Here is a 21,509-nt window from a genome sequence, read left to right on the forward strand (position 1 = left end):
AGTTCATCATGACAAGCAGAGGAAATATTGAAACTATTGAAGTGGGCAAGAATTTCATTTCACTTGACTATATCATCAACTCTCATGGAAGCAGCAGTCAAGAAATCAAATGATACATTGCATTGGGTAAATCTGTCACAAAATTCCTCTTTAACATGGTAAGAAAAATGTGCGTGTCCCAAGACATGGTATTTTAAATCTCCTTACATGCATGTGAAAGCTGGACAATGATCAAGGAAGATCACAAAGGAGCTGATGGCTTTGCTTTATGGGGTTGGTGAGGAATATTGAATATAGCATGGACTCCAGGAGGAACAAACAAAACTGTCTTAGAAGGATAGGCAGATCATTTTCAAAGGAGAAATGGTAAGACTTAGAACTTTGGACATGCTAGTAGGAGGTACCTTTCCCTGGAGAAGGGCATCCTGTTTTGGAGGGTCCGTAAAAAAGACCTTCAACAAGATGAATTGACAACCATCAGCTCAAGATCAGCAACAATTATGAATGGCACAAAACTGGGTACTGTTTGGTCTGGTATATATAGGACTTATATGCAGGAAATGACTTCATGGCACCTAACAACAACAACATATGCGAATATATAAACATATATTGTCCTCGTGGTTAGGTGCCATCAAGGTGGTTCCGATTCATAGCGAACTCTACAACAAAACGAAAACACCACCCAAGTCCTGTCTCATCCTCATGTTTTTTTAATCTGGGTCCATTGTTGTAGGCACTGTGTCGATCCATTTTGTTGCTGACCCTCCACTTGATTAAACATGACATCCTTCGACAGGGAATGGTCTCTCCTGATAATGTGTCCAAAGGATATGAGATGTCGTCTAGTCATCCTTGACTCTAAGGAGCATTCTGGCATGCGTGCGTGCGCACACACACACTCAGGCCTTCTAGCTTGTAGATTAGGCTGCTAATCATAAGATCATCAGTTAGAATTCACCAGCTTCTCTGCAGGAGAAAGATGAAGTTGTCTAGACTCATGAAGATTTACAGCCGAAGAAACCCGACAGAGAGCTGTTCTGGTCTGTGCTACAGGATCATTATGAATCAGAGCCAATTTGATGTCAGTGGGTTTGGTTTGGGGACCTCACAAAACTTGTGAGAAAATGGAATGAAAACTTAAGAACATTTTCCATAAATTTCTTGAAGCTCCTTGGTAGATGTATCTCAGTAGTCAAGGGAAAGTTGATAGAAATGATCAAATACAATCAAATTAGGAATATGGAAAACAGTCGATACTTCTGACTCATTTTTCATAGCATTACTTTTACCTCGATGGAACATACAACAATGCAAATTTGGATTTTGGGGAAAAGTGCCTAAAGTTGTGAAGAGTATAAAATACTCTTTTTTTTAAGTCATTTCCCCCCATTTCTTCAAGAGTATAGTAAGTTGGAGACCGTTTCTTTTGGCCTCTTTTTGTTCTTCGTCTTGTGTTCTGTTGACTTTGTGACTGAAGCATCCAAGGGAAGTCTTGGTCTCAACTGTAACTACTTACTGGCATCATGGGGTATGGAACAGAAATTTGAGAGAGCAATGAGAGCCAACTTTTCTTGGCCATGTCCGGGAGTCAAAGAATTCATTGCACTGCAGCGAGAGAGTGAAACAGAAAACATCTCAGGCCTTTCTCTAGGTCACGGCTCCCTGTCTGCCCTGTCAACCCCCCAAACACTAAAACAACCACCAAATTACTAAAATCACAGAGCATTATTTGATTCCTCAGGCTTTGGCTTTGTGAAATAGATCGCCCCTTCGGTTTCACCCCCTATCATTATTGACCTTCCTATTATTAAAAACAAACACAACCAAATTTTCTTGCTAACTGAATTTTAAAATTCTACAAATGGCACCTCAAGCAGCCAGGAGATTTTCCAGTCACAAGAGTTTCTCAAGAAGGCTTTGGTTGGGGAAGTGAGAGGGAAAGCTGGGCCTCCTTGAACCTGGTTAGAAATCCTCTCTGTCTCTGCATTATACAAGGGGGACCCACAAAAAAAACGGATTTTTTTTCAAAGCTATATATTTAATTTTTTTTTACCAAAAATTACTCTCAAGAACTTCAAAGGACTCCCCTTTATCCTTAATATGTGTGTCCAATCTGCAATTGCAGTCTCAGAAACATTTTTCAAACTCATCTGTTTGGACGGCTGACAGCGCCTCCCTCACTTTTTTCTTCACGTCTTCTAATGTGGTCAAATTGCTGTCTTTCCATGTGCCTCTTCCTTTGTAGAAACGCCAAGAAGTTAGTCAGTGCATGGGACAAGAGAGATATGCTGTCTTTAGCCAAAAACTGGTCCGCTGAGATGGCGGCATTGTCGTGGTGGCAAAACCAGTCCCCCGTCTGTCACAAATCAGGCCTATTTTTGTTGCGCACGGTTACTCAATCTTTTCAGAACCTCTAAATTTGCAGTTTGACCTGGTGGAACGAACTCCAAATGCACTACCTGTCGACATTTTCAACCAGAATGAGATTTGTCATCAATTGACATTTCACCTTTTTTTGAAACAAAAAATCCACTCATACACTTGAATTTTTCCCATAGCGCTGTCCTTGTCAGCTGTGTTCAACATCACAACAGTTTCTGCAGCATTTTTCCTGAGCAGGAAACAAAATTTGACAGCCACATGCTGTTCTCTTAAATCTTCTATCACAAAAAATGAGGTTAGAGTGAAACTGCTTTTACAAAAAACCCACAAAATGATCACTGTGATCACAGAGAACTTTCCAAACCGCCCCCTTTTCAGGAAAAACAAAAGCACAACACAAGGGACAAAACAAAAACTCAGTACTCCCCTGGTAATTAAAGGTTTTATTCTGTAGTTCACACCACTACTAAAGTGGAGATTTCTGCTGTTATAAGCCTCTTGGATCATCCCAGCACCCCCAGGGGCTGGTCTCACCCACTTGCGCAAACACTGGGTTAGCAGCTGACCTTTGTATTAGGAGCTGAGTGCTTTCACCACTGGGTTACCAGAACCCCTGAAAATAAAGGTAGACAGCCCAAATAAAGGCTATCAGGCTGCCCTGGTGGCACACATGTTTAGCACTTGGTCGCTAACTGGAAAGTTGGCAGTGGGAACTCACGTAGGCAGCTTTGCAGGGAAAAGACCTTGTGAGCTGCCCCTATACAAAGGACCGCCTGGGCACAGTCCCATTCTGTGATAAGAAGTCACTGTTAGCTAAGAACAGCTTGATGGCACCCCACAACATCAGTAATGTGGAGGAGGCAGGTAACCCAGTCAAGGGACATAGAAAAGGAATATTACTTATAATCATAAATACGAATACTGGCCTGATGTACTGGAAAGAGGAAGGGGTTCGAACTATAATCCTGACTCCTCTCTGTAATAACCGTTTGTCTGTGAATGAGTTAACTAATTTCTCTATGGGTAAAACAGACGTGGCTCCTCTAACTGTGCCCAGCCAAAACCAAATTCACTGTCCCCCAGACCACGCAGACTCATGGAGACCCCATAGGACAGGGTAGAACTGCCCCTGAGTTTCCAAGATTGTAACTGTCTATGGGAGTAGAAAGCCCCATCTTTCTTCCAAGGAGCAACTGGTGGTTTCAAGCTGCTGACCTTTCAGTTCGCAGCCCAATGTCACTACTGTGCCACTTGGTCTCCTTGTCTACTTGTGCAGGGTTATTTATATAGAAAGACAGACAATAGATGTAAACCAGTAGTATAATCCTTGGAGCATAGTAAGCACACAGCAATTGGAAGCTATCCATAAACCCTTACTTTATATTGCCTCAAAATTTAATGGTCCTGAGGTGGGTACTGTCATAGGTGACCGTGAACCACTGTTCAGTCATCCCACTGTTGAGATAGATCAAAGGCTCTCCTCACACTTGCTTGGGTTTCCTTCCCATTTTCAGAAAAAAAGGAACTTGCTCAGCACACTCCCTGGCAATGAAAACCATGTGTACTACCACTTACAATCCAGAAGAAGTCTGCTTGAGCAGCCCCTGTCCTGGTCATTCCAGCTCCTCCAAGCGGTGCTGTCCACCCGCCATGGGAAACGCTGATAGAGAGCACATGCTATTCAACTTAGGACAACAGTCACATCAAGTCCAGGAGCTCATTTCCATTTGCAAGTGTAATAAACGTGAGGTTGAAAGACTGAAACCTTGCTCAAGGTTTCCTAAATGGTGAGAGCAGAGCTGGACCTTCACCCCCAGATCTCTCTCTCATCCACCGCCAAGCCAACTGCTCTAGTTGCAGGTAGAAGAGTTTATTTGGAGTGACTTATTTTGTATTTATACAAAACCCACAATTAAGCGTCATTACTATAGTTTTATCCACACCAATGAGACAATCCCATTAGATACGCAGATAGAATAAGAGGGATGATTTAAATCACCCTTTGAGCCAATTTATTTATTCACTTGTCCTTTAATTCAGAAAAAAATATTAACTAATGTTCTTACAGGCACTGCTCTACTAACTGAGGAAAAACATGGATAAAATTGTCCTAAAACAAAACAAACAATCCATCATGGAACTAAAAAGACCGTATGTTAGACAGGGATAAGAGTATCAACACACAGAAAACCCATGAAAGAGACAAGAGTCCGAGAAAGGTGGACAGGCATGGACATCTGAATGTTATGTTGGGGGCAGGTCTGAAGGGTCTAGGAATAGGTTGAGCAATATGAATAATTGGGCAAAGAGCATGTCAGGTCACGGGAATGGTCCAAGCAAAGACTTTAAAACTGGCCAGCCGTGTTTGGGTAAGCGATGATGTAGAATGAGCAACCATTGAAGGCTGTGGCTTTAATCCTGAATACAACAAACACGCTGGACGGGAAGCGTGAAGTACAAGAGCGGAGTTCTGACACAGTTTTGCCTCCATCACTCTGGTTGCTGGGAAGGGAACAGTGTAGGAGCCAAGACAGGTGATTAGGAGGCTCCTGTGGACCCCTAGGCAAGCCCAGCGGCTCACAACAGGGGGTGGTCCTGCTAGTGTGAGAATCGGCCAGATTCTGGGAGCTCTTCTGAAGGACCAACAGGGCCAGTAAAAGACTGGAAGTGAGACTTGAGAGCAAGGGAACAATGAAAAATAATACCAAAGTCCTTGGTCTGAGTAACTTAAAGAAACAATTGAGAACTAGTGAAATGTTGACTATTGGGAGAAACAGCTTTGAGAAGTGGATAGGCCATTTGGTATAAAAGCGTTACTCAGAACAACTCATAAAACATTCGGAAACAGCTCTAAAATTCCCTCATCATCTATTACTTGATATAAAGATCTTGATGCTGTAAACTTCCCAATAAATCACAGATGACCTTAATTTAACACCCAAACATTTCCTCTGCTGGAAAGTTTCCGAAGTTAAGGTGTTTCAAAGATCATTTAACAAATCCATCACACTACTTGTCTTACACGTTATTTATTTTAATAAAAATGACTCATAAATATCTAAACAGAGGCAGGATTAAAAAAAACCTATAACTCTATGAATACAAACTAAATCAATTAGTAAACACATTCATCATTCTAAACTCTGGAGTGAGATCCAGTACTAGCAAGACTCATTATATTATATTCTACAAAAATGGTCAGATTTTATCTGTGCCTTTAATGCTCTTCCTTACCATTTCGTAAGTAACTGCAGATGCTTGAAATATTCAAAATATCATTACCAGGATTTTTCGCCTTATTATGAGAAGACTCCATTTTGAAGGAACTGCTGGGGGGGAGGGAAAGAATATTATTAAAGAAGCATAAAAATACACTGAGAAAAGCAGTATTTGAGCACATGACCACCTTAACAAATTTAAGAACTGAACAGATGTGTTTTGTTTTTTTTTTAGCAATGTCTTCCACACAAATGCCTTCTTTGGATATAACTTCCTCATTTTGCTTCCACCTAAACCGTAAGTCAAATCAAACTGGAAACCTTTGTTCCTCAGCCTTGTTTGATGACCTACCATACCATTGCTACTTCAACTGACTTCCAATGAATGAACAATACCTATGAATTCAAATATGCTGGCAGCTGCAAATCCATTCCCTCCGGGCACCATCAAGAGTAGTCTAGTGATTCCATCACATGAACATACTGATGCGATGGTCTCACAGCCAATCAGATCTTGCTTGAAATGCAGTTAAATTGGGCACCCATTGTTAAGCACAGGAGGACCATTCAAATCACGGTGGAATGGTAGTAAATGCTTAATTTGCTGGGAGGCTTTGGCATGAAAATTATAATATACATTATTTTGTTTTCCAGAAAAATGATAGTTAGCTTTAGCAGCAGATTAAATCTAGGGTAATAGAGTTCAGAAGGCAGCCTCTACGCCTAATCCTATTTTGCTAGGAATTTTGTTCATGTGGCAGATTAGTGGAAGGAATGCCAGTACACTGCAAGTGTTTGAGTGGTAGTAGGCATATTCTGGACTTCTGTATAAGGAGCAGCAAACTCGGAATAATAACAGTAGCCAAGTCTCTCAGCTGCTCTGTGGGATCACAGTGAGGGGGACAAATATCAATTCTTAGCAGATCAAACGTTCAAGAAGTTGAAGAAATCTAAGTGATCACCTATTCCAGCAACAAAATGAGTCACGTGATCTTGTGGTTCCCCAGTGCATGTGAAACTTATATTTACACTATATGGTAGTCTATTAAGTAAGCAATAGCGTCCTTGAAAAAGTGGGCAATACCACGGCGATGATCAAAATGTGACACAGAGACATGGAGTGAGGACATGCTGTGGAATTGAGAAACGTTCAACGTACTGTTGAAAAAATGACGCTAACAGATTTACTTAAAACGCTTAGATAAAAATTACTTTCAAATCTGAATTAAAACTCTTTCATTTGAAAAACAACGCAGTACCACTGAAGTACAATAAAGCACAATATGATGCGGGTAGGCCTGCAGTCCATTTGGACTTACTACCAGGTTTGCTGACGGTGGGAACTCTATTACCCAAGCCCTGACACAGATATGCATTGAACTGTGCTCTTACACAAGAACAGAAATGTCGATAGCTGTCTGTAATGGGGGCAGTTCACATAGTCTCTCTTCGACAATTTCTTCTCACATTGATTATACTCTTCACTTTGACCTTCTGGGCTACACATTTTCTAGGCTACAAATATAGTTCTTGTTCCCTTATTTTCAGTGTTTTCTACTGTTTCATGGGCATGATCATGTGCATGATCTTTATAATTTGAATGAATTCCTACCCAAATCGAAACCATATCATTTCCTCGGTAGGTTACTGCAAAGGACTAGGAGGCATTCAGTTCTGAATTGGACTCAATTCTGTAGCATCAAATTATGAAAAACTATCAAATGTTTTAGCAATAGCTTAAGGAAAACAGTAAGAGAGAAGATGTCAGTAACTAGCAAGGAACTGGAACTAGACTGTGGTTAAGGCTGCGCCAACCTGTTTGGAGCTGAATAACCTTGGATTTGATATTTTCCACAAGTTCCCTTATATTCTTTGACACAACAAGCAAAATAACACTATCCTAGCTTTACTGTGCATATTAAATGAATGCTATATGTAAGAGACTTATGTACTGACTACTTGGTATAAGCATGCAAAAAAACCTTATATATCAGTTTAAAATTTATATAAATTATATAATTTATTGTGTAAATTATAGTCTCCCTATTATGATTACTAAACTAGACTTTCTGTGAATATATTACTGGATGGCCTCTTCTATGTTAGCCTTTCAAAGTACAAAATAAATTGCTACTATTTGCATTGTAAATTGCATCAAATGTTTCCTTTCTCCAAAGATGTAAAATTTGCTATCATCGATATTTACTTCCCATTCTGAGTTCCTATCTGATTTATCGTGAATATGACGGATTTCAATAAGGTGTGTGTGTGTGTGTGTGTGTGTGTGTGCCTGTGCCTGTGTGTGTGTGCCTGTGTGTGTGCCTGTGCGTGTATGTGTGTATGTGTGTGTGCGTGTGCGTGTATGTGTGTGTGCGTGTGTGTGTGCGTGTGTGTGCGCCTGTGTATGTGTGTGTGCTTGTGTGTGTGTGTATGGTGTGTGTGTATGTGTGTGTGTGCATGTGTGTGTGCGTGTGCGTGTGCATGCGTGTGCGTGTGTGTGTGTGTGTGTAGGGCTAGGCAATAACCAAGAGCGATTCGTTCACTCCATTCACATTCTGCACTCTCACTCTGGCTCTCGCACACATCCTGAGAGTAATGACTATTCGCTGAATGACTACATTTTAGATAATTTATTGCCCAATTATCCTCCAATTCTTAAGAATTAAAAGGAAGGTTTTCTTAAATGCATTTTAAGACTTTTGCATATTTATTCACCATGGGAAGAAGGGAGAAAGGCGAGCAGGCAGGAAGGAAAGCAGCCCAGACCACAGGCTGACTGGAGTGCTGAAGAGAGCAAAGCATGATGTTTTCATTTAACGTTCCAACTAAGAACAGTCAGAATTTCTACATATGTCTTACCTGTCAGTTCCACGAGCCCATTCTAAAGGCATGTTAACCAACTTATTAACTAAAAATAATTTGTTCAGTAAATAAGCAATCATGCTTGACTCTTGCAAAGAATCACAATGATTCTCCACTCCTCTGGACATCCCAGCATGGATGGGAAGGGTGGCTGTGTATTTATTTGACAAATCCAAAACTTTTCTGGAAAATAAGTTTACTCGGGTGTAATCCTTCAGCAGATCGGCATGACGTGAGTCCCAACCTGGCAGCATCAAGCAGAAGTGGTCTTCGTTTGACGCAAGTCCTAAAGAAACAGGACCTTGAAGCTTTAAAATATTGAGATGCTTCATGCAGAAGTGATCTAATTCTTTATCTAATCCCCATGGCAACAGGCAAGACAGAAGCAATTTCGCGGTGTCCATCGTGAGGGTGGCGTCCACTTTTCTTGATGGCTTAGGGTGCATCTTTTTGGAACTCTTCATCTTCTTATGCCTCTTGATGCCATCCTTTTCCTCAAGTAGCCTAGTGGTGTTATCTTCTCGGACTGGGCTTTCAATTGCAGGTTTCGCTTGTGTCTCCCCTGAGAGAGGACCACAAGCAGTCTTAGTTTTCTTTAGCGTTAATGTCTTCTTCTCAACCGTGCTCTTGGCCCTTCTCAGGATCTCACTGCCATAGAACGAATTGCAGGAGTCAGAATCACTGAGTGGAGTTGGCAACAAAAGTTCAACAAGGTTTTCAAGGTCAAATAAGAGCATGTGAAAGCCCAGGTTACTCCGTGTTGTCTTCACAGGTAAGACATTAAAAGGTCCTGAGAAACACTTAGCATCAGTAACCTAGGGGGAATTAAAAACATATACATGTGTCAATAATTTTAAAAGTTATTTTCCTAGAATATGCATTCCATTAACATATCATAAGGAAAAAAAGTATTAAAAACCAGTATAATTTAAAGCAAATCATTTTATTTTTTGGCCTCAGTTTAAATGTCTTCTAAATGAAACCGTCTGTGTTCTAAAATTCTCTGAAAATGTTTTTCTTCCTAAAATTCCATTTCTCTTTTTTTCCCCAAAATAACGGAGGTGGACTCAATGACAGCAGATGCCCATGCTTTCGCGTAGATCCCAATGTCTCTGTAGTCTGAACACTCTTGAGACAAAGAGAAAGATGATAACAGGTTTGAAACTGAGACGAGACCAAAGCAGCGATAAGAACTTAGAAAGTATTTGAAGGAATAAAAATGTCTCAAATCTGTGTACGTTTTAAATAATTGAAAGTAACCTAAATGCTATTCAACATCAGATTGCTTAAGCAAAACCAGTGCATGTAGTGGACTTGGATTTGTTCCGTGTGCATAAAAGCCTTTTCCCTAAATAGTTGGAATGATGGCCTCCCACACACTAATTATGTATGTTCTTGCTCATTCCTGAAGAGCACGTATCCCTTTACCTCAACCCATCACTATCTTATTCCTTGCTTTTCCCCCCTCTTCCTTATATGGCTACATTAAAGAATCACTTGTATTTACTATGTTTCCATTACTAAATCATTAAAGGAGCACATGGCTCATTTATCTTCCATAGACCACCTGGTGAGATAGAACTGCTAACCTTCTGGTTACCAGCCAAACAAACCCCTAGCCCACGGTGCCTTAAGGCCTCCTTTTTCCATACATGTATGTATACATTTGTTTATGTAGAAGGCTACAGAAGCCATGAACAGAACTGTAACAACTATAGCTGGAAAAGGGGAATTACATTAACTTCTTTTATACCTTATTAGTTATTTTTGAGGGACCCAGTAGAAAATGTTTTTCAGTGGTATTTTTTTTTAAATCTTGAAAAAAGAAAGCTTGAAAACCAAACTTAAAGATGCTTAAAGGAGACAAGACAAAGAATAAATTGTAGGAAATACTCCTTTCCACTAATTAGCTAGAAGGATTAATTTATTATACAAGTAATTTTTAAACAGAAATATCATTAAGATTGAAAAATGGACAAAGAATAATGCAAATCCAAAGCTAATTATATTCAAAGATGAAAAATGTTTCTCACCACTAGCAATTAAAGTGAAATAACAGATTAATGTGGCAAAGAAACGGGTTTATATTATTTTGTGTTTAATACATATAAAAAGACATATAAGCCACATATATGAATCCTGGAATTATCTATGGACAACATGGACATAAGTTTACATATGTACCAAGAAACTTGGAAAAAAACTACACAGCAACATTATTTATAATTATACCAAACTAGAAGCAACATCAACAAAGGAATGGAAAAAGAAATTACAATACCTCTATACAATGGAATAATATATAACATTTAGACTGAACAACTGCTCCAGCATGCAATATGTGTGATCATATAACAAACATGACCTTGATAAAAGAAGGTAGACCAAAATAATCAATTCTGTTTGGTTTAGTTTGTCAATTTTAAAAACATCAGACACACTGAAGCTAGGCATGCCTGCGCAGATACGATGAACATTGCTGTACATGGTGAATAGACTCAGCCCCATAACTAGCACTGTGAGAGGAGAACTGCCCCGTAGGGTTTCCTAGGCTGTAACTTTTACGAGGGTAGATTTGCCAGATCTTTTCTCCTCTTTTTGAACCACCAACCTATAGATTCTCAACCAAGCATTTCTTTACTTTGCCACTAAGGTCCCTGAAAAAAAACCATAAGGATAGTCATTACCTTCAGAGATCAGAAAGGATGTTAGCATATTTTACATCTTTATCTGTGTCATCGCAAGGATATTTATCCTAATAATTCAGTGAGCTGTGCATTTTTGGTATACTCTTTGGTTACATATTCCATAATAAATATATAAAGATTATTAGCAAAGTCCCCCATACAGGTTAAAGAGTGGAATGCATCCTCATTCCATACACCTACCGACCGTCAGAAGCAACCGTTACTCAATGTCATGTTTATGATTTATTGGCTTCTATTGAATTTAATTACCTTGAATGTAATTTCTTTGAATATTTGTATTTATTGAATGTAAGTAGCTTGAATACCATGTATTCTCAATTAGCCTATTTATTTTGTATGTTTTTTATTTGATGTATTTGTCAGTTTCCTCATTTGGTCCATATTTGGAAGCCCTCATGGCACTGTGGGAAAAGTAATTGCTTCTAATTACCGGGTTGGCAGTTCAAACCCATAAGCCACTCCTTGGGAGAAAGATAAGGCTGTCAATTTCATAGCAATTTAAAGTCTGGGACATCCAATATGGTGTTGCTCTGAATTGGAATTGACTGGATGCCAGTGGGTTTGATTTTGTTAATATTTTTTCTTAATTCTTTATTAATGCCGAATATTACACCTAATGAGATTCATACTATTAAGCTTATTACTGTGGTTTTTTTCATGTTTTTTTCACTACTCTAAAATATTAAATTATATAAAAACCACAGTTTATTTATTTATTGGTGGTAAATAGAGAGTTCCATTATTTTCAGGATTTTTGAGCACAAGAAGAAAATAAAAGGTTGCAGCGATCATTTTCTATAAAAATGTATGGCATACATGTGCACATGTTTAGAGTGAAATTGACAATTAAAAGAACATCTTCAATTCTACTTTATAATTTGAATTGCTATCTGATGTGGTTTTACTAATTTGGAAATCCACTAGCATTATAGAGTTCCCATTCCTCAATATCTTCTTAAATAGGTATTTCTTATTTTTGTCCATGTGGAGGATATAAATTGGCATCATTTTAGTTTTAATTTTCATTTTCTTAATTATTAATGGGATTTAAACGTTTTATTGGCCTTTCTTGTTTGACAATAAAATGCCCACCAATGGTTTTTATAAACTGTCTATTAGATTGTCTGTTCTTATTGATTTTAGGAGTTATATGTTTATTGGAGAAGTAATGTGTTTGTTGGCTAAATGTTCTAGATACTCTCTATTTGGAGCTTGTATTCTCACTATTTTTAATAGTGCTTTTTTGATAAACACTGAGTTTTAATATTAAAAAATTTTTATATTAGGTCACATCTTGAAAACATTTAAAGTACTTTCTTAAAAAATGTTCTCTACCCTCAGGAAATAACAAATGTTAAACTATAATTTTTTAATTAAAAAGTTTGTACATTTCTTTTAAATGATGCAATACATATTTTCCATTTTTGTGCAAAATTTAGGCTAGAATTAGAAACTCTTTCATGGTTTTCTATTTTGATAATCCAGTTGTTCCAATGTATCATTTGTGAACTTACCCTTTCCACAGTGATCTCAATTACCTAGGGCATTGATCACATATGCCTAGTAAGGAACAATACTACAGTACGTAACAGCTTCACAAAACAATTTAGCATCTTATTGGGCAAGTTCTCCCACTTTGATCTCATGACTTTCATGATTCTATAAACGAAAACAATGTTTGCCAATTCTAGATTGATTTTCCACTTCTTTAGGTCATCTTTAATCATATCTTTTGCTATTGTTGTGGATTAACTCATGTCCCTAAAAAATATATGTAGTGAATCATAACCCTATACCTGTGCCTATAATCCCACATAGGGATGGGTTCTCTTTGTAATGTCAATAAGACAATGTAAGTATAGGGTGTGTCTTAAATGAACTATTTTTGAAATATCGAAGAACTGTGATAAAAATCTCCAAGGACCAGGTCCTCTTTTTTTCCCCTCCCACCCTGCTCCCCCCTCCCTCATGTGCCCTTGGTAATTTATACATTGTTATTTTGTCACATCTTGCCCTATCTGGAGTCTCCCTTCCCCACCTTCTCTGCCGTCTATCTCCCATCGAGGAGGTCACATGTGGATCCTTTTAATCAGTTGACCTGATGTAAAGGGCTTAAGTGGAGAGCAAATGCTTTGAGAATGGTTGGGGCAGGGAATGTGCAGATGTGCTTTATACAATTGATGTATGTATATGTATGGATTGTGATAAGAGTTGTATGAGCCCCTAATAAAATGTTAAAAAAACAAACAAGCAAAAAAAGAGCTGTAAGAGCCCCAAATAAAATGATTTATTAAAATTAAAAAAAAATCTCCAAGGAATATAAGACAACCACAGACAGAGGGAGAGAGACTTGCCTAGAGGAGGCACCTTGAATCTGATGTCTAGCCTCCTCCAAAGTGAGGAGAAAAATGCCTGGTCATTGAAGCCACTCACTTGTGGCATATCTCTTATTACAACCCTAGATAATTAAAACAGATGGTTTCATAATTTAAAAAATTCAAAAGTTAAAAAATAACATTAAAATATAACACTTTAAAAATTCTCTGTAGGTCACCTGTCAGAAGCCCTAATGCCCAAGGGTCAGGCGGCTGCCCACATGGTCGGCCAAGCTGCCAATATCTCTGAGAACGAAGCGTGATGCTGTGTGGTCCCTTACAGATTTACAGTCTGGGAAACCCAATGAGCAGTTCTCCTCTTTGCTATGCATCAGAAGTAACTCAACAGCAGTGAGCACACCGATGAGTCCTTTTCATTCCTAATATTGACTGCCTTTTTTGTGTGTGCAAGAATTTGTCCATTTTGATAGTCTTTTCAAAGAATCAACTTTTGACTTTATTGATGCTCTCAACGGAATAATCTTTTTTAATAGTTTTGCTGCGTCTACAGTTTTAACTTGATTTATTTTCTCACAGCAATTTGGAGGTTATTATTTTAGGTTTTTCTGGTTTCCTTGAGGCAGCTGAGAAGTCAGTCAGCATTCTGTCACTCCATCTGTCTTTCTGCTGTTGCTTATTAGAATTTTTTGATCTTTAATATTCTGTAGATTCACTCTGATTTTCTTAGGTGAGGATGTTGATCCTCAATCCAACTTTGGATGTAGATATTTCTATATTTAATATTTATGGGGAATATTATCTCCCCTCCATTCAATTTTTCCCTTATGGAATTGGATTAACTATTTGTCAGACCCTTTGTCCCCTTTCCAGGATGTCTTGGTGGTGTAGGGGGTTAAGAGTTAGATTATTCACCACAAGGTCAAGAGTTCAAAAGCACTAGCTGCTCCACAAGAGAAATATGAGGCTTTACTCCCGTAAGGATGTACAGTCTCAGAAACACACCAGGACAGTTCTACTCTGTCTTGCAGGGTTGCTGAGTTTAATCAACTTGACAGCACTGAGTTTGAGTTAATTAGATAGTTTGTTTCTCTGTCCCCTTTTCATCTCTTTGTGCTACATGCTAAACAATCTCTTTGGTGTTTTTGTTTTACTTTTATTTTCTCCTAACTTTAATATGTAAAATGCCATACTCGTTTGGTTTCAAAGTTTTATATAAGCTATATTTTAAAAAAATGAAACTTCTCCTTTAAAAAGAATAAAGCTAACTAATTGTTTTTATATGTCTTTATTTCTTACTCATATTTTTATGAGTAAGACTACCTGAGCCAAGCCATGGTATTTTCAATGGTCTCATATGCATGTGAAAGCTGGGCATAGAATAAGGAAGACCAAAGAAGAACCAGTGCATTTTCTTTGTGATACTGGAGAGTATCTTGAAAGTATTGTGGGATGCTAAAAGGGCAAACTGATCTGTGTTGGAAGAAGTACGGTCAGAGGGATCCTTAGAGACAAGGATGGGAGGGTTCGTTTTACGTACTATAGAGATGTTTTCAGGAGAGAAGTCGCTGGGAGGACATCGTGTTCAGTAAAGCAAAGGACCAGCCGAAAAGAGAAAGACACTCAATAATATGAATTGACACGGTTGGTGCAGCAATGGGCTTGAGCATCAACATCCTTGGACGATGGTGAAGGACAAGACAGGGTTTCAGTCTGTCGTGCATGATAAAGTCATTAGGGGTTGCAACTGAATCTATTGTATCTAACAACAAGAACAACATATTTTAAAATTGCTCCATTTGAATCCTATTTATTATCGATTCTATAATTCCAGTATCTGAAGATCATTGTATCTTTGATTCTGCTGTTTGTTGTTTTTGATGATGCATGCTTGTTTCTTTAAAGGTTTTGCTACTGAGTGCCTTTAGGGAAAGCTGGGGTGTGGGCACGGGTTTGAGTGTGTGTGACAAACTTCTCAACTGAGAATGCTTTGAGGCAAGGTGGAAGATGCATAGGGCACCCTGAGTAGACGAAGCCAAATGTTCTAATGAAATGTACAAAGACCTAGAATTAGGAAGCCAACAGGGAAGAACACACTCAGCATATCAGAAACTGAAAAAAAACGCAAACAAGTTTCAAGCCTCAAGATGCACTCTTGAAAAATTCTATGATCTTCAATCTTGAAAAATATCAAATGATACATGAAGCATCAAGAGAATACACAGAGTCTCTTTACCAAAAATAACTGGTCAATATTCCACTATTTCAGGAGGTAACTTATGAGAAAGAACCAATATTATTGAAGGAAGAAATTTAAGTTACATTGAATGTATTAGCCCAAAACAAGGCTAATTGATGAAATACCAATTGACACGTTTTAACAAGCTGATGAGGCTCTGGAAGCATTCACCCCTCAATGCCAGGATTTTGGCAAGACCCCTACTTGGCCAACTGGCTGGAAGAGGCCATATTTGTACCCATTCCAAAGAAAGTTCACTCAACCGAACGCTTAAACTATAGAACAATATCACTGATATCACATGCAAGTACAATTTTGCTGATGATCATCCAACAACAGTTGCAGAAGTACATTGACAGGGAACTGCCAGAAGTTCAGGCAGGATTCAGAAGAGGATGTGGAAAAAGGGATATCATTACTGATGTCCGAAGGATCTTGGGACTAAGTAAAGAATGCCCGAAATATGTTTGCTTTTATTTTATTGACTATACGTAGGCATTTGACTGTGTGTATGATACTAAACTATAGATAACCATGAGAATAATGGGAATTCCAAGTTGTACAACAGGGTGGTAACCTCTCACCACACTTATTTAATCTGTATCCAAGCAGAGAAGCTGGCTCAGATGAACAGGAAGGTGGCAACAGAATTGGAGGAAGGCTTATATAACAGCCTGCAATTTGCAGTTGAAAGACTTTATTTGCTGAAACTGGTGTCTTACATTGTCATGGATTCAGTCTTACTTGGATCCACAATCAGTGGTCATGGAAATAGCAGTCAAGAGATCAAAAGATGTGTTGCATTGGGTAAATCTGCTTCATAAAATCTCATTAGAGTAGATAAGCAAGATGTTGCTTTTCATGTCTGACCCAAGTCATGGCATTTTCCATTGCATGCAAAATTTGGATATTAACCCAGGAAGACCCAATAAGATCAGTGTGTTTGCATCGTGGGGCTGGCAGAGAAGAGTGAAAATACCATGGATTGCTAAAAGGAGAAATAAATCTGTCTTGGAAGAAGTACAGTCAGAGAGTTCCTTAGAGGCAAGGATGGCAAGAGTGTTTTACATACTTTGGACATGTTGCCAGGCGAGACCAGTCCCTGGAGAAGGACATCATGTTTGATGAGGTAGAGGGGCAGCGAAAAAGAGGATGGCTTTCACTAAAATGGATTGACAGAGTAGATGCAACAACGGGCTCAGGTATAAGAACAACTGTGTGGATGGCCCAGGTTCGTGCAGCATTTTGTTCTGTTGTGCATAAGGTTGCTATGGGTCAGAACTGACTCAATGACACCTCATACCCAACACACAGACAGTGCATTCTTCTGGAACATATTTGTGCTGTGGGTGCTAGGTCAATGTTTTCAACACAATACAACCTTCAGCCTAAAAGTTCTGAAAATTTGAGGGAAAGTTGTCAGATCCAATCCATTTTTGATTTAATAATATATGTACATTTTGATTTGTGACATTGGTTAAAATCCTCACACTATGATCACAGTCTTCCCATTTTACCCCTGCATTTATTATTTCTGTGTTAGCTACCCTGCCTGCCTCCTGAACTTTATCTTGGGGGTAAAGTTCTTGCTGCCTCCTTGATCGCCTATGTTGACTGGTTCTAAGGATCATGGACCTCCTTGGTTTAATTGTTCACCTTTCAAATGTATTGTTTGATTAAAAGTGAATTCGGAGCTAAGCTTCACAGGTGCCAAAGGGCCATCGTTTTGAGGGTTTCATCTGTTTCAATCAGACCACTCAACTTGGTCTTCTTGATGACCTGGGGTTTCATTCCAAATTTCCCCCGACTCTATCCAGGTTCTCCTATTGAAATCCTGTTTAGAGGAGTCATCAACAGGGAGTTGGCACCCTTAATTTCTGGTCTCAGGACCATGGAGCTTGGTGTCTGTGTGGTCTATTAGTCCTTTCTGTGTGTCTTCAATTTTCTTTACCCTCCTTGGTTCTAGTAGCAAGAGAGTAATAATTTAAAAATGTTTTATTCCTAAATTTGGCAATATTTTGTGGAGTTATAATTAATTAATATGATTGATATCACTTAATTGCATGGTGGAAAATGTTGATCTGGAAAATATATCTTTTTTTTTTTAAGATTTTCATTACTTGCAGGCAATAGGAATTCTGACACTCAAACTGTGTGAAGTTTAGCTTCTGGCTATCAATTCTCAAGTAAACTACCCCTATCCTTGGGCTAAGGCCAATAAAGAAAGATATCATTATCTCCTTTCTTAGAACTTCTCCCTCACCTTGGTTCACCTTCTCACTGAACATACCACTCCAAGGGGATAACTGATACACACAGTGGTCTCTCACTCACCTTCCCATAGTGCATTGTACTAGACATTGCAGTGGTTAAATGAAGCTTAAAAATACCCAGCGATCAGCAATGCTCTTTCAGTTTTCTATGTTCCTGTAAAGATTTATGTCCCCATGATTTTTTTAAACATCTAAGAATTACAGTAAACTTTGTTAGAAATCGAGTTTCAGAGGTCATTAAAAATGAAACTATTCCATTCTGATATTGAAGGTGAAAAGGGAGGATACTTTAGTACACAGAGGAAGTTATGCATTGAAACCTCACTTAGGTGGAACCCTGATGGTATAGAAGGTTATTTGCTAGGCTGCTAACTACCAGGTGAGCAGTTCAAAACCACCAGCCACTCTATAGTAGAAAAATCAGGCTTTACATTCTTACACAGATTTAAAGTCTCCAAATCCACAGGGTCACTTCTTTGTCCTAGGGGGTCAGTGCTATGATTGTGACTGGACTCAATGGAAATGACCTCTGAAATGTAATTTGGCAGTTTGTATTAAACCCACTGCCATTGAGTCGATTCCAGCCCTACCCAACACTACCCTACAGGGGCTTCAGGAGTGATAAATCTGTTTACAGGAGCAGCCAAATTCATTCTTTTCCCTTGGAACCACTGGTAGATGTGGATTTGAACTGTCGACCTTGCAGTTAGCAGTCCAAAGCTTACCAGACAACAGCAGCAATATGTATTTTAAAAGTCTTCAAATATTTCATACTAGTGGCACAGAAAGTCTTAAAGTTAATTGACTTTAAGAATATAAATATAAGGATTTTTATATTTAAAACTGTACATAAAAAATTCAGGCAGAAAACAATTTTCCTTGTAATATTCCTTAAAATATTCAAAAGCAACAAAATAATTTAAAATATTTCATCTATAAATTTAGCTGAACACATTATAGTGTATGCTCACAATGCAGTGCTATTTAGTTATTAAAAAGGTTTTGTAAAATACATCATGCCGCTATAAGAAATTTATATATAGTTTGGGTTTTATAGACTTAGATTAACAATAGTATTACTTCCTTTGATTATGCATACACTCTTCTCTGAATGATATGGTTAGGTTCCAAAGACCTGATCCTTATGTGAAAATGGGCATTGCATAAATATAGAGCACCTCCTTATGCATACCATGAATATCTGGTCAGGGCTCTGCTGAAGTCGCCGGCCACCACTGCTTCCCCCTCTGAAAAGCCACCTCAGGAGAGCTTGGCCCCCCTGTTGCCTGCAAGGGAGGACCACCCACTTTTAGGGAGGCTCTCTTCTGGGGTCACCTCATTCCCTGGATACCCTCCTTCTCTAGCCCTCCCTGCATTTTCAGGAGGTGTGGACCATGTTCTTTCCTCTTATGACCCCGAATGCTCTTGGTGGCTTTATGAGGGGCATGAGAATCCCTGTCTCCTGGAAGGGTCTGAGTGCTGCTGAGACGATGCACATAAAAGGAAAGTAAGGGGGGAAATGCATATCTTAGACTTGGTTTTGATGCCCTAAACTAGCTAAATGTTAATAACTAACCAAAAAAAGGTAGATTACCTCATGATGTTGAGTGTTCATTTTAAAAAGACTCGCAGAATGGATTGAAATGGTCATAGCCTTTTAAGAGTTAATAGAACATAGTATCAGGATAATCTTATCATATAATCAATGGAGAAGGATAGAATGGTAGATAAAGTAGAGGGTCAGAGAAAAAAGAAAATTCTCAGTGTGGTGAATTGAAGCTGTGGCTCAAACGATGGGTTCAACACAGCAATGACTGTGATGATGGTGTAGGACTGAGCCATATTTCATTCTGTTGATTTAGGGTCCTTCTGCATTAGAACTGATTCGCTACATTTAACAACAATGCCAAGGTGAAATATAAGAAACACCGAAGCAGTAGACATAACACCGTCAGTCAAGAACGCATTAAGGAGTGCTCTAAAATGCATAATGAGATTAAGGAGATTAAGGAGAAGTGGAGTAAACAATAGAGGGATGAAGAACATTCCATGTCAAGGGAAGAGTAGGCGAAACTCCATGAAGTGAAAGATGAGAACATACAGGGCATGGGAGTGTGAGATAGGAGCTAGTCCAGAGACACAGGAATCTGATTACATGCTCTTATGAGCCATCGAGTCAGCTTTAACTAATAGAAATCCCACATACTAGCGAATGGAACCCTAAATTCTTCATAACTACTGCTTTGCTTGAACCCATTATTTCAGGCACTCTCTCTATTTCATTGTTTTCCTCCTTTGTTGGTGGTGCTCTACTGGATGAAGCATGATGTCCTTTTCCAGGGACCAGTTTCTCTTTATAGCATGTCCACAGTACGAAAAACAAAGTCTCATCATTCAACATGAGGGGCTCATCTTCTGACATGACATCAGTCAATGTTCTGCGTAAACAAAGTCTCATCATTCAACATGAGGGGCTCGTCTTCTGACATGACATCAGTCAATGTTCTGCGGCTATACATAACGTATTTGTAAGCTAACCGCCAAAAGCGGTTTGCCTATTCCTTCTTCCTAGTGTGTTCTTAGCCTTCAAGCTTCATTGAAACCTCTTTACAATCAGTGACCTTCCTGATATTTAAAATACTGAATTTGTTTATTGTGTCATCCTGGCCAATAAACACATGTGGGGTTAATTGAAGAGCAGAGGGATAAATGGCTAGGTGACCCTTGCTTTGCTCGTTCTCGGGTCTCTTGCTTTCTGATGGTCAGAGGAGGGTGCAGCTGCCTTAGCCAGTTCCTTGCTTCAGCTGGCAAGGCTCACTTTCTGCAATATATCCCTGAGGAGAAGCCACATGGACCTACCCTGATGCAGCCCTGAGTGCTGGAGCAGTTGTGTGGAGACCCCTGCCAGAACTGAGATGCTTACACATTCACTAACTTGGCTTTCCTCCTGCAGTCGGCATCATTGTGTTTGTTTTGTGAGATGGAGGAGGACTTTGCGGATTGGTGTTGGACATATGGGTTAATGGGTTACTGTTGGACTTGTGGGCTTGGGCAGCACTGGATTGGGATGTCTACTTGATACGCACTTAACCTTTTTATAAAACTCTCTCTTATAATGATTTTCTATGGATTTGTTCTCTAAAGTACCCAGATTAATTGCAATACCAATGGCATAGCTTCCAGCATCATATCAACACCGAAGCCACTACACAACAAACTGACTGTGTTAGTCTGGGTACATTAGAGAAACAAATCCACGGAAACTCATATGAAGAAGAGAGAGTGTTGTATAAATGGTAAGTGCACATCAAAAAAAAATCCCAACCCAGTGCTGCCCAAGCCCACAAGTCCAAAATTAGCCCATATATCCAACACCAATCCACAAAGTCCCCCTCCATCTCACAAACTACACACAATGATGCAGACTGCAGGAGGAAAGCTGAAATAGTGAATGTGTAAGCATTTCAGTGCTTGCAGGGGTCTCCACACAG

At 39.0% G+C, this 21,509-nt stretch overlaps 1 protein-coding gene across 1 annotated transcript in view; it reads right to left on the reverse strand.

Moving 5' to 3' along the window:
* The window catches only part of WDR72 (WD repeat domain 72), a 250,223-nt gene that overhangs the window by 111,066 nt on the left and 117,648 nt on the right, over positions 1 to 21,509 (reverse strand). The window contains exons 14-15 of the mRNA XM_075531694.1: positions 8,463 to 9,280; positions 5,620 to 5,711 (exon numbers count right to left, since the gene is read on the reverse strand). Coding sequence (XP_075387809.1) covers positions 5,620 to 5,711; positions 8,463 to 9,280 — 910 coding nt within the window. The remainder of the gene's footprint in view (positions 1 to 5,619; positions 5,712 to 8,462; positions 9,281 to 21,509) is intronic.

Source organism: Tenrec ecaudatus, chromosome 14 (genome assembly GCF_050624435.1).
Source record: "Tenrec ecaudatus isolate mTenEca1 chromosome 14, mTenEca1.hap1, whole genome shotgun sequence".
NCBI classification, from domain to species: domain Eukaryota; kingdom Metazoa; phylum Chordata; class Mammalia; order Afrosoricida; family Tenrecidae; genus Tenrec; species Tenrec ecaudatus.